Source organism: Helianthus annuus, chromosome 16 (assembly GCF_002127325.2).
Source record: "Helianthus annuus cultivar XRQ/B chromosome 16, HanXRQr2.0-SUNRISE, whole genome shotgun sequence".
Taxonomy (NCBI): domain Eukaryota; kingdom Viridiplantae; phylum Streptophyta; class Magnoliopsida; order Asterales; family Asteraceae; genus Helianthus; species Helianthus annuus.
Window position 1 is genome coordinate 111,093,226 of NC_035448.2, and position 12,585 is coordinate 111,105,810.

Consider the following 12,585-nt stretch of genomic DNA (forward strand, 5'->3'; position numbering starts at 1 on the left):
TCTGTTTTTATTTTTTTTAAATTTTAGACTAACATTATATTTTTTTTAGTAAACAATCAGTTTTTAATTTATTTTTCAGTTTTTTGTTACTGTAATGTTTTTTTTAAGTGTATTTTTTTTTAATTTTAGTGTAATGTTTTTTTTTAATTTAGTGAAATGAATTTTAATTTTATAAAGTTAGAAAATAATTATAAAAAATTAGAAATTAATAATTGAGTAATGATTAGGCGGGGGCTTTATGACTACGGGCTTAAATGCATAACGACCCATAACGCCCACCCGCACACGTGGCGCACCACGTGTCGCATAACGCCCACAAAGGGGCGTTATGTCTACGCATGGCCTAAAGAACGAAAAGTGCAATTTAACCTTTTTTTTTTTTTTTTAATTCATTTGTTAAAAAAAAACAATAGTGGAGGTAAAGTGATAGAGCTCAGTCTTCAAAACGGTCAAAGGGTCAAAGCAAACGTCCTCCTGTGTCTCTTCGAACCCGTATCTCCGCCACCCGTCGCTGCCATCCGCCACCGTCGCATCTCCGATCCACCGTTCCGGCATACCGAAGTTTTAAGTGCTTCGCATCGTCTCTGTCGCACACTCGCTTGAAGCCCTAAAATTCTCAATGGCAAGTCTTACAGCTTTTAGTTTATAAATTCGCCACCATTATTAACTCAATTAGTTCATCTATTGCTGTTTATAAACCCTAACGTCAAGAACAACATACAGAAATAGGCTTAATAACCCTAGTTGATGAAATAGAAAGAGAATTTGGTTCATTCGGTTTTCAAACCCTAATTTAATTCTCGTTATTGCTTCCTGCCTGTTACTATATGTTATTATTATAGTTGTTTGTAATTGAAATTCGGAGAAATTGACAGTTGGTTACCTGCATTATGTAGATAGATGGTGTGACAGAACTCATTAGGGTTTTGTATTATATCTGTCATCCTGTATAAGGTTATCTTGATCACCTGTGCTGAATGATGGGATCGTCGTAGTGTTGTATGCCGCTTAATGTGCCTCTCAAACTGTAAATGTGAATGACTTTTAAGTTCACACAGTTCAAGACTAAGTAGCGTTTTCTCACCTTTTGCGGTATGCATTAATTGATGAAACTTGATACAATTTGTATATGATTTAAATCTGGTTAGGTAACGGTCTCACCTTTTGCGGTATGCATTAATTGATGAAACTTGATACAATTTGTATATGATGTAAATCGGTTAGGTAACGGCTATGAAAAAGTAGAATTTAAATTAAACGGGTAGGCAACTGTCGGACGGGATACATAGAACACCACCTGATTTAAACCGAGGAGCGTCATAAACTGAGTTTAGGATATGGATTCACTACCTAAAACTCAAGTGTAGGATCCAAAGAACACCCCCAAGTTGCTACCTTGGTTTAGCAATGGATGTAACAAACTGGATTAGCAGAATTTTTTCAAACATCAAAACACCACCTTTCATTGAAAACATTGTTTGATACATATAGGAAAGAAAAGATACTATCACTAACTAACCCACGTCCTACATTCTTGATAAGTTATAAAACTAAGTTACTACCTATTGAGCTGGAAGTACAAGTGGAAAAGTATTGCAAAGTAAACTGCACTAAAATATGCAGTGAACATGAAACAAAGTAGAATTAACTATTGGTGGTGGTGAACGTGGGTTGCCTCAACCTGCATGGATTCAACCTCCACCATGGGGCTCCAATTGACTTGTTTTGACCCACGTGGGTGTTGACCCATATTTTTCTGGCGACCCAATCTCGGCTACCGATTCCAATTTAACAGATGGTTTAATTCGATTGTTGATCTTTGTTCGTGGGTCGTGATTGCTATTATTCTATTAACCCGTCGTTGAATAAAATCGACTAATCTAGGGGAAACATTCTATATAATTTCTTTTCTATTTTTTGTCATTTAATCATGTGTCACAATGCCACAAGACAAGACTTGTCAAATTAAGATGTGTGGTTGTATTCCATGTCTTATACCTTCTCAAATTTATGTTTAGGGTGACGAAAAGGACCGTCAAGATGACTCTGTTTTCACGCAGTTGAGTGAAGCTGTAGCCACCAACCCAGACGACCCATCGGCTCATTTCAATTTGGTAACATAATCGTTGAAATCTCCAGATTATAACATAAAGTCTGTGATCTTATTTGATAAATATATGTTTTCTAATGAATTCAGGGTTTGTACCTGTGGGACCGGATTGGAGAAGAATCTAAGCAAAAGGCAGCAGAGCATTTTGTGATTGCAGCAAAGCTCAACCCACAAGATGCAAATGCTTTTAGGTATTTGGGTCATTATTATAGCAAAGTTTCAACTGATACTCAAAGAGCTCTCAAGTGTTATCAAAGAGCTCTTGCTCTCTCTCCTCAAGATTCTGAATCCGGGGTTGGTCTCATTCTTTACTTTTTACTTCTTTTTGTAGTTTGTATCATTGTATGTTAATTTGATATGTTTATGTCTCCTCAGTTTAATTCTGATAGCAGCGTTTATGTAGTTATATTTTCTTGTTTGAAAGTGTTTTTGACCCATTCAAGCTGATTAATTTTGGGCGTAACTGTTCATTAAGATAACTAGGATTTACCTGTAATCTAGTGGCAGTTTTAACCATTTGTGTGGCAACGTGTCAATTCAGAACTTTTTATTTTTTATCTATAACAAGTCAAATGAAACAAATAAAGAGAGCTGAGAATGAATCGTTGTCAAATGGGTCAAAGGTTGCTTAGCGTGTATTCAATATGCTTACAATGAACTTGTTTTTAAAAGAATTTGTATTAAATTAGTAATATACTTTTTTGTTGTCATAGTAATATATAGACTGTAAATAAATTTTAATTCAATATGGGGTGTAGACTTCAAAAAATTAAGATAAATTTTTATATTTATTAAACAATTATAACAATTGAGTTTACAAGTTCACATTTGCCATGTGTTTTATATAGAATAAATAGAGTAAAAATAAGGTCTTATGTAAAGTTTGAACATCTTATTCATTTTAGCTTGTGAGGTTTAATGTTATACCTCTAGTGGAATGCCATTGCCTGTAATTTGTATTCACCAGGATCCAATAATCCTAGTATCCTATTTCTCAATTGTTGTTATCGTGTATGGTTTGCAGGAATCAATGTGTGATTTGTTGGATAAAGAAGGAAAAGAGAGTTTGGAGGTTGCTGTCTGTCGTGACGCTTCAGGGAAGTCTCCAAGGGCATTTTGGGCATTTCGTAGACTAGGTTTTCTACAGGTTTGTTTTTTTACCGCTTAACTTTTTTCATCTATAGTTTTAAACTCAGGCTCGGACTCTTAGATATATAACTTTTACAGAAAGCAACATATCTCTTTATACCAACAATATTGTTAAATAATTACCTTATAAATTACGTTTTGCAGGTCCATCAGAAGAAGTGGTCCGAAGCAGTTCAAAGTCTTCAGCAGGCCATCAGAGGATATCCCACATCTGCTGATTTATGGGAGGTTTGTACTATCACTTCAGAAGGTTATATTATGTCTTCTTACTTTTGGTATTTACTCATATTAGTCCCTCAAATTTCTCTTCTTTTACTTTTTAGGCCTTAGGTCTTGCCTATCAACGATTAGGCATGTTCACCGCAGCTATTAAGGTACTTCATCAGAAGTTATGATTTCTATTTTTGCATTTTGAGTTTCTGGCTGTGTATATTGTTTTGGATGTATATTTTGGAAAGAGTTGATAGTTTATTTTTGTTTGTATGCTTTCTTTATTGATATAGAGCAGACAGATTATATAGCTGTTGCAATGCTTTACCTAACCTTTCGAATTATTTTATACATTTGATCACTTATACTCGACTTGTTACCTAATAGTCATATGGTCGAGCTATTGAGTTGGAGGAATCACGCGTGTTCTCTTTAATTGAGAGTGGATATGTCTTCATGATGATTGGTTCACATCGAAAGGTAATCTCTGGCCATTTCGCTGTATGATTCAACATATAGTTTTATTTATACCGTATGTTTGGACACTTATTAGCTGTTTATTTTTAGGGGTCACACATTCAGTTTTTGTATAACTAGCTGCAACAAAACTGATTATCAAAAGATAAAATGAATCTAATTAGGCTTTGTTTTAACCTAATTTGAGGAACTTTAATAACTAATTATATGGTTGAAGGGAGTTGAGATGTTTCAACAAGCTTTACAAATATCACCTGAAAATTTAGCTGCACACTACGGTCTTGGATGTGCGCTTCTTGAGTTATCAAAGGAATGTATAAGTTCAGGTGCATTTAGATGGGGAGCTTCAGTATTAGAGGTAAATTGATTCTTAAAATCTTAAATGGCATTTAAGTTTAAATTTTATATGACACCTAAAAAGCCTCTTTGAAATCTATATAAATCTGTAGGAGGCATCAAAAGTTGCAAAGGCTGGTACATATTTGGGCAAAAATGTTTCATGCATGTGGAAGTTGCATGGTGATATTCAGGTATACCTATATTAAGAATTGTTTGAATTGTGTTTATTAATACACTATACAATTAACAAGGGTAAAATTTGCTGTAAAGGGAATGTGTTAAAAGGGTCGAAAGTCGCCTAAAGTGTATTTTTTTAAGCACACAACGTACTAAATTTCTTTTATCAATCCGTAAAGTAGTTTAAACATGCCTACTAGACAAAGATGGCTTTAAAAACTCGGAAAGACAAAAATACCCTTGTATGAATTTATAAAGCAGTTTCAGTATATGGGTAGCCTTGACCAAAAAAGTTGAATACTTTGGACTTATAAGAACAGTAAAAAGGTGTTTCATGTCTATACAACTTGATGTGGACTGTCTTGACCCGCACATAATACCTTGTTTGGATCCAAACCCATTTTGACCCATAACCAACCCGTTTGACCACCTCTAGTTTGTAGTTATTCTATTTGCTTCTAAATATAATAACTCTTGTCCTGGTTCTAGTCTCGTTATGAAAGTTTTTTTTATATACGGTTTGTTTTGTCCGTTACAGATATCATATGCAAAGTGTCTTCCCTGGATGGATGAAAATCCTGCGTTGGAAACCGATAAAAAAGCTTTATCGGCTTCCATAATGTCATGGAAAAACTCGTGCTTTTCAGCTGCACTGGGTGCCAAACACTCCTATCAACAGTCTCTGCATTTGGCTCCGTGGCAAGCTAACATCTACACCGATATTGCAATCACTATAGATGTCATTAACTCTTTTAAGGACGCTGAGAAGCATGATCTTATTCAAGGGTAAATTTTTTGGCTTTTATGAGTCATGTTAGTTTCCACCCGTTATAGTGATTTGGGTTCTTTTTGGGTGCAGGGAATTACCTGAGAAAATGATAATAGGGGGATTATTACTCGAGAGTTGCAATAATGAGTTCTGGGTTGCATTGGGATGCTTATCACATCATGTGGAAATGAAACAACATGCTTTTATCAGGTCGTTGCAGTTGGATGTATCATTAGCTGTTGCCTGGGCATATCTCGGGAAGGTAATTTACTTATTTTTTTTTTCAAATTTTACGGGTTTTTTTTTTTTTTTTTTTTTTTTTTTTTTTTGAGATTTGTCGTCTTTAGTACCGGAAATACGTAGCATAATATATTTGGTAGCGTTGTCTAAGTAGGGCTAAACATTGACCTTTTACAGCTTTACAGAAAACAAGGTGAAAAGAGTTTGGCCCAGCAAGCATTTGATCGGGCCAGGAGTATTGATCCTTCTCTTGCGTTACCATGGGCTGGCATGTCGGCTGATATGTCCATTAGGCAAGTTTATTTGTTTATAAAGATTTGTGTAATATACCTATTATTACAGAATTCTAGAGGGAAAACATAATTGAATATATTTATATTGATCTTTGTTTACAAACTTTGGCTTACCAACTCATCTTGGCCAACTGTACGAAGAGAAAGAAGAGGAGAGAGAAAAAAGTTAATGTGATTGGTCCATAGAAGTTTGGAAACTTTTTTTTTTGTAAGTATAGCATTTCTTGTTTTTAAATAAGCTTAATTTTTCAGGGCGCTTAAGCCAGATGAAGCTTATGATTGCTGTTTACGGGCTGTGCAGATACTACCAGTACTCTCTCTCTCTCTCTCTCCCCCTCTGTTTTTATGCCTTAAAAGTAATGGGTCAAAGCAGGTCATTTCAAGTATGGGTCAAAATGGGCTGGGTCGGGTTAGGTTGACCCAACAACACTTTTTGCGTACTTTTTGATAAATGATTAGTGTGTTGGTTATGATTAAAATTAGTTTTATGAAAATATTAATCTGAATGTATGAATAAAAACAATTTAGGGGGGTAAATGCATTAAACATAGCCTTCAAGCTGCTTTTAACCTGTTTGACCAGTTTTTCATTTAGCAATTTATGTTGCAATTTTGTGTAAGGTGGAGCATGGCTGGATAAAATTTAGCTTAAATTATTTTATTTATTGCGTCTATTCTTGAATCCTTTAACCAAATTTTGTTTATTTATGTACTTTTTTCTATTAGTGAAAGTAGTTGCTATTTTTGTTCAGCTTCCAGAATTTCAAATGGGTCTTGCAAAGCTTGCTATTCTTTCTGGTCAACTTTCATCTTCAGAGGTACTGCTAGTCACCTTTCATTGCGATCGCCCACACACTCACAGTTCAACTAAATAAAATATTATTGTTTTTTTTAATCAATTTCACAGGTATTTGGGCCCATACGTCAGGCCTTGCATCACGCACCCCAATATCCTGAAGCTCACAATCTTCTAGGGCTTGTATGTGAGGCAAGAGGTGATCATCTCTCTGCTATTACGTCTTTTAGGTTAGCACGTTGTGCAGTCAACATTTCTTCTGGTGATTCTCAAAAACTCCTTGATATTTCAATCAATTTGGCGAGGACTTTCTGTAAGGTAATTTTCATTCACCTTTTTTGTCTTTTCTCCATAAATTGTTAATAAGTTGTGGCACGATGTGAAATTCACTTTTTCATACAAGTTGCAACATGTCAGAATTCAGATCGGGTTTAATTGACCCGCAAACACTTGTTCCATCTTCTAAAGTGCCATTTACATAAAATAGGATCATGTGGTCGTTACAGTTCTTTTCGTTGAGTTGTCGTCGTTAATCTTTTTGTACTGTTAGGTCATTGAAGTTAGAAAACGTTTCACCCTTGTTTTTTTCTAATCAATGACCAAAATACCCTTTAAAAGATCGTTGTTATTAATTAAAAAACATTAGAATATAATAATACTTTAGTATGTTATTATTGTTATTAGTAGATAGACAGGGCTGAAAAAATCAACATAATCCATTTAAGGCTTGACATGTGAATCAGTTTTATTAAAAAACAGTATAATAACTTTAAGGGTATTTTGGTCATTTTATAGTTACAGTAAATGCTCAAATATAACACATTCATACAGTAGTAATAATTTAAATCTTCGTATAAAATCATATAGGAGGCTATAAAAGCTTCATTTTACATGTATTTCAGGCTGGCAAAGCTTATGAAGCGGTACAAGAATGTGAAGAGTTAAAGAAAAAAGGCGTTCTTGATTATGAAGGTTTGCATATATATGCTTTATCTTCATGGAAACTCGGCAAAAACGATCAGGCTTTGTCTGTAGTGAGAATTTTAGCCGCACGCGTTAAATCATTGGAACCAAACCTCGCTTCTTTATCCATAAGTTTTATATGTAGATTACTTTATTATATTTCCGGGCGAGAATCAGTTATTACAAGCATTCTGAAAATGCCCAAGAGTTTGTTTGAAAGTTCCAAAGTTAGTTTTGTGGTATCCGCTATTCATATTCTCGATCAAAGCAATCAGCTTGAGGCAGTTGTTTCAAGTAGTCGATCTTCGCTTCTAACTCATGATGAAATTACCGGAATGCATTTTTTGATAACGTTAAGTAAATTGGTACGCTTCCGGATTTATCTGTTTCTATATGCTCTTTTTGTTCATTGTCAAGTAAAGGGTCAAATGACTACAGAAACATTATTGTAGGAATTAGAATAAAATGCCATTTTCGTCCCTGGTTTGTTTTGCTGCATCTGGATCCAAAAGGTTTGAAATCTTGCCTTTTTCATCCAGCTCGTTAACTTTGTCCATTTTTCTCCGTTAAGACGGGTATTTTCGTCTTTTTTGTCAACTTAAAGGGCAATTTGGTCTTCTTCACTTTATGTAGCATTTAGCATAATGTACAAGTATTCAAAAAAAGATGAAAATACCCTTAATCAACAAAAAAGACGAAAATAACCCTGCCTTAACGGAGAAAAATGGATGGAGTTAACGAGCAGGATGAAAAAGACAAGATTTCAAATTTTTGGATCCTGATGCGGAAAAACAAATATTTGGACGAAAGTCGCAAAACTGGCCAAACCTCATGGACGAAAATGGCATTTTACTCTAGCAATTATGATTTATATTTTGGCAACATTAAATATATTCTACTCATTTTGACACATATATATTATTACCATACTAATCAAAATCTATGAATAAACAATTAGGAGGTTATATATACTAAAGATTTTTGGTGACTTTGAACATGTTTCGCACATGTGACACTATCCTAAGTTTTTGGATCATTTGACTCATGTTTAGATAAAGTACAACACAAATTGATCTGTTTATATTTTATAAGTAAACGGGTCAAAATTGCCACCAAGTTTTAGTATTCCAAATTGAAGGCAATGAATGAATTTGTAATCTGTTTTCTTGCAGGTAAAAAATAGCTCAGAAGATTGTTTGGGGATTCAGAATGGAATATATCACCTTAGAAAAACTCTCCATAAATACCCTAACAGTTATATGCTAAGGTAAATCATATTGACTGTTAATAGTGTTTACTAATATTTTCTGAAATAAGTTCTTACTCAAATTTTTTGCCAAACAGGAATTTTCTTGGATATTTATTAATATCTAGTAATGAACGGAAAGATACTCATTTGTCTACTAGATGCTTTACTGTGAGGTGTGCCACATCAGCGTGTCCTGAGGACGAAGGTTTCAAACGCGCACCTGAAATTCTCGGTGCAAGTGTGGTCGCTTGCTATACAACAGGGAGTTTAAAACATAAATACTCTTTTCCTGCCTGTAAAGATCAATCGCCATATCAGCACGGATCACTTAAACTACTGCAAAAGTATTCCTTATTTTCGATTACATATTTTTCCGAGTAAATTGCCATTTTCGTCCCTGAGGTTTGGCCACTTTGCGATTTTCGTTAAAAAGTTTGTTTTCCGCATGTGGATCCAAAAGGTTTGAAATTTTGCCATTTTCATCCGGCTCGTTAACTCCATCCATTTTTCTCCGTTAAGTCAGGGGTATTTTTGTCCTCTTTGTTAACTTAAAGGGCAATTCGGTCTTTTTCACTTTTGTGTACAAGCATTTAGCATAATGTACAAGTATATAAAAAAGACAAAAATACCTTTAGGCTAACAAAAAAGAGGAAAATACCCATCTTAACGGAGATAAATGGATGGACTTAACAAGCCGGATGAAAATGGCAAGATTTCAAACCTTTCGAATTCAGATGCGGAAGAACAAACCTTCGGACGAAAGTCGCAAAACTGGCCAAACCTCAGGGACGAAAATGGCATTTTACTCTATTTTTCCTTTTTGAAAGTTTATCATTTCCTTCCAGTTATACTTCTATAATATTGCTGTTATATTGTGATAGGTGGTACCATCAAGAACCATGGAATAAAAATGCGCGATATCTGTTAATCCTTAACTATATGCAGAAGGCTCGCGAAGAGCGATACCCGCAACATATACACACAGGACTCGAAAGATTAACACGTTTGGCCCTTTCAGACGAATCTCGTCACTATAAAAGATTCCAACTTCTAATTTGTGCTTCTGAGTTAAATTTACAAAGCGGAAACGTTATCGGCTGCATAAATCACGCTACAAATGCTTCAAAGATTTCCGTCTCTGATGCGTATCTTTTCTTTGCCCACTTGCTATTATGTCGGGCCTATGCCGCAGAAGATAACCGGCCCCGTTTACGTGAAGAGTACGTGAGATGTTTAAATCTGAAAACAGATTATCATATCGGTTTGATAGGGTTAAAATATATCGAATGTTTGTATGGGCTAGCAGAAGCAAATGATAATATAATCGAATTGAAGTTTGAAGAATGTTCGAAGGATATAAAGTATTCTTGGAATGTTTGGATGGCGATATTGAAATTAGTTCAAGGTTTGATTGCTGTTTGGAATAGAGATTTTGTTGGTGCGGAAGAGTTGTTTGCACAAGCATGTTCGTTAAACGCTTATGAAAGCTGTCTGTTTTTGTGTCATGGTATGTCTCATCACTGATTATGAATCATATTTAATACCTGAATCTAGGGGTGTGAATTCCCAGCACGATCCGAAAACACGACACGGACCTAACACGAAATTCGTGGGTTTGGTTTAGTCTAAAAGAGTTCGGGTCAATTTCAGGTTGAACTCGCGAACCCGTTCAGCTAAACAGGTCGGGTCGGGTCAACCCAGTCGGGTTGTCGGGTTGGCCTGTTTAACCCATTTATATTAATATTATATTTTTTTTACAATATGTTTTATGTCATCAATTAATTGGGCGTGTATTTTATGCCATAATTATAACTTAAAAAGAGAAATTGATATACGAATTTATAATTTAAATGTAATTTTATTTTATACTTTGTGTTTTTTCTAGTAAATTTTAATATACTAATTTGCGGAGAAAATTTAAAAATAAAAAAATTTCGGTTTAAACTGGTTGAGTTCGGGTCAACCCATAATTATTCGGGCCGTGTTCAGGTTCATATGTATTGGCACAGTTTTCGGGTTCGGGACGTGATCTCTAAAATTTTCAAGTTCGGGTTGGGTTGAACCCGCGAACACGACTCGTTTAGCACCCCTACCTGAATCAACCCATTCATAAGTAAACCGGTTGAAATTGCCTCATCATAATTGTATGTTCGGATACAGGTGCTGTATGTATGGAACTTGCTAGACAACAATGCAATTCAGATTACCTGTTGCTTGCAACCGGAAGTTTGAAGAAAGCTAAAGACACTTGTGGGGCCCCCTTACCGATCTTGCAACTGTTACTAGCACAAGCCGAAGCAAGTCTTGGATACAAAGGTCAATGGGAACGGTACCTTCAGCTTGAATGGTCAACTTGGCCTCCAGGTTTGACTTTGCTTAACTTTCGACCCATTTTGCATGTTTTTTTATCTTTTATTTTGCAGCGTTTGACCCATTAGAGATAGAGTAAATTGCATTTTACGTCATTTAAGTTTGAGACTTGTTGCACGCGCTATCCTTTAACTAACGAAATTACACTGGATGTCCTTTATGTCACTCTCTCTCATCAGGCGGTGTCATTTTGCCCTAGCTCAGTTAAACTTTTTCTGTTAACTCTTTAAGTCTTAACATGTGCCACTCACATTAAGGCATAATGGTCGTTTTCACTTATTTTGTTGTTAATATATTTTATTTTATTTAATTTTGTTTTAGTTATTAAGTGAAAACAACCATTATGCCCTCATGTGAGTGGCATGTGTTAAAGAGTTGATAGAAAAATTAACTAGGTTAGGGTAAAAGGACACCACAAACAGTAACATAAAGGACATCTAGTTTAATCTCGTTAGTTAAAGGACAACGCTTGCAATTTGGCTTCTTGCAATTTGGCTTAAAGTTAAAGGACGTAAAATGCAATTTACTCTTAAGAGATCTGGTATAATTCAATTCGACCATTCTTAAGTAACCTCAAATTTGTTTTTGTTCTTATAAATGTTGATGACGTACGTGCACAGAGATGAGGCCGGCTGAGATCTTTCTTCAAATGCATTTGCTTTTGGGACCGTTGGATGACAGTATGCATTCTACATCACGAACAAAACATTATCAGAAAAATCCGTTACGATGGATTCTTCAAGCGATTCACTTGAATCCGTCTTGTTCAAGATATTGGAAAGCTTTACAGAATTTGTAATTAGTTTTTTCTTCTTATAGTTATGCTTTGTGTTAGATTTTAAACAGTTACTGTATCTTTACATTATCTGTTCAATGTAAAACCAAACCTTTACAAAAGAAGATGATATATCTAAATTAGGTTGTCATGATGCTAAAACAAAGACTTTTTGAAAGGCAACTTTGCTTGTGGTTAGGCATGACAATAATTCCATCCATTCCATTTTGGGTATGTGTATTTTAAATTTTAAGATGGGCAAAACAAAATTAGTCACTAGGTTAGAATAGGTTGTGAAGTGCTGGATAAAAAAAATGGGTTAAATCACTTAATTAAGTAGTAGGAAGAGTTTTAAGATAGGTCTATCAATAGATGGATATGTATTGAATCGTGATCCGATCGATATCCAAATAATTTCCAGATCGATCCATATTAAAAAAATATAATAAAAACTCAAAAAATAAAAAAATTTACAAAAATAAAAAAAAATCAAAAATAAAAAAATTCTAAAAAATTCTTTAAAAACTTTAAAAATAAAAAAATCTAAAAAATAAAAAATTCTAAAAATTCTATTTTTTTGAATTTCTTTGAGCTTTTTAGAATTTTTTGATTTTTTATATTTTTTAAACTTTTGAGATTTTATTTATTTTTAAATTGTAAGAATTTTTT

At 34.4% G+C, this 12,585-nt stretch overlaps 1 protein-coding gene across 1 annotated transcript; it reads left to right on the forward strand.

Moving 5' to 3' along the window:
* Positions 1-412: 412 nt before the first annotated feature.
* LOC110918806 (tetratricopeptide repeat protein SKI3) lies at positions 413-12,078 on the forward strand. The gene is made up of 21 exons (XM_022163092.2): positions 413-622; positions 2,019-2,114; positions 2,198-2,404; positions 3,135-3,257; positions 3,404-3,487; positions 3,583-3,633; positions 3,857-3,949; positions 4,164-4,304; positions 4,396-4,476; positions 5,001-5,248; positions 5,322-5,493; positions 5,649-5,764; positions 6,017-6,074; positions 6,516-6,581; positions 6,671-6,877; positions 7,462-7,887; positions 8,695-8,789; positions 8,867-9,115; positions 9,653-10,278; positions 10,932-11,135; positions 11,762-12,078. The coding sequence occupies exons 1-21, from the start codon at positions 620-622 to the stop codon at positions 11,938-11,940; spliced, it is 3,525 nt and encodes a 1,174-aa protein (XP_022018784.1). The 5' UTR covers positions 413-619; the 3' UTR covers positions 11,941-12,078.
* Positions 12,079-12,585: the final 507 nt, after the last annotated feature.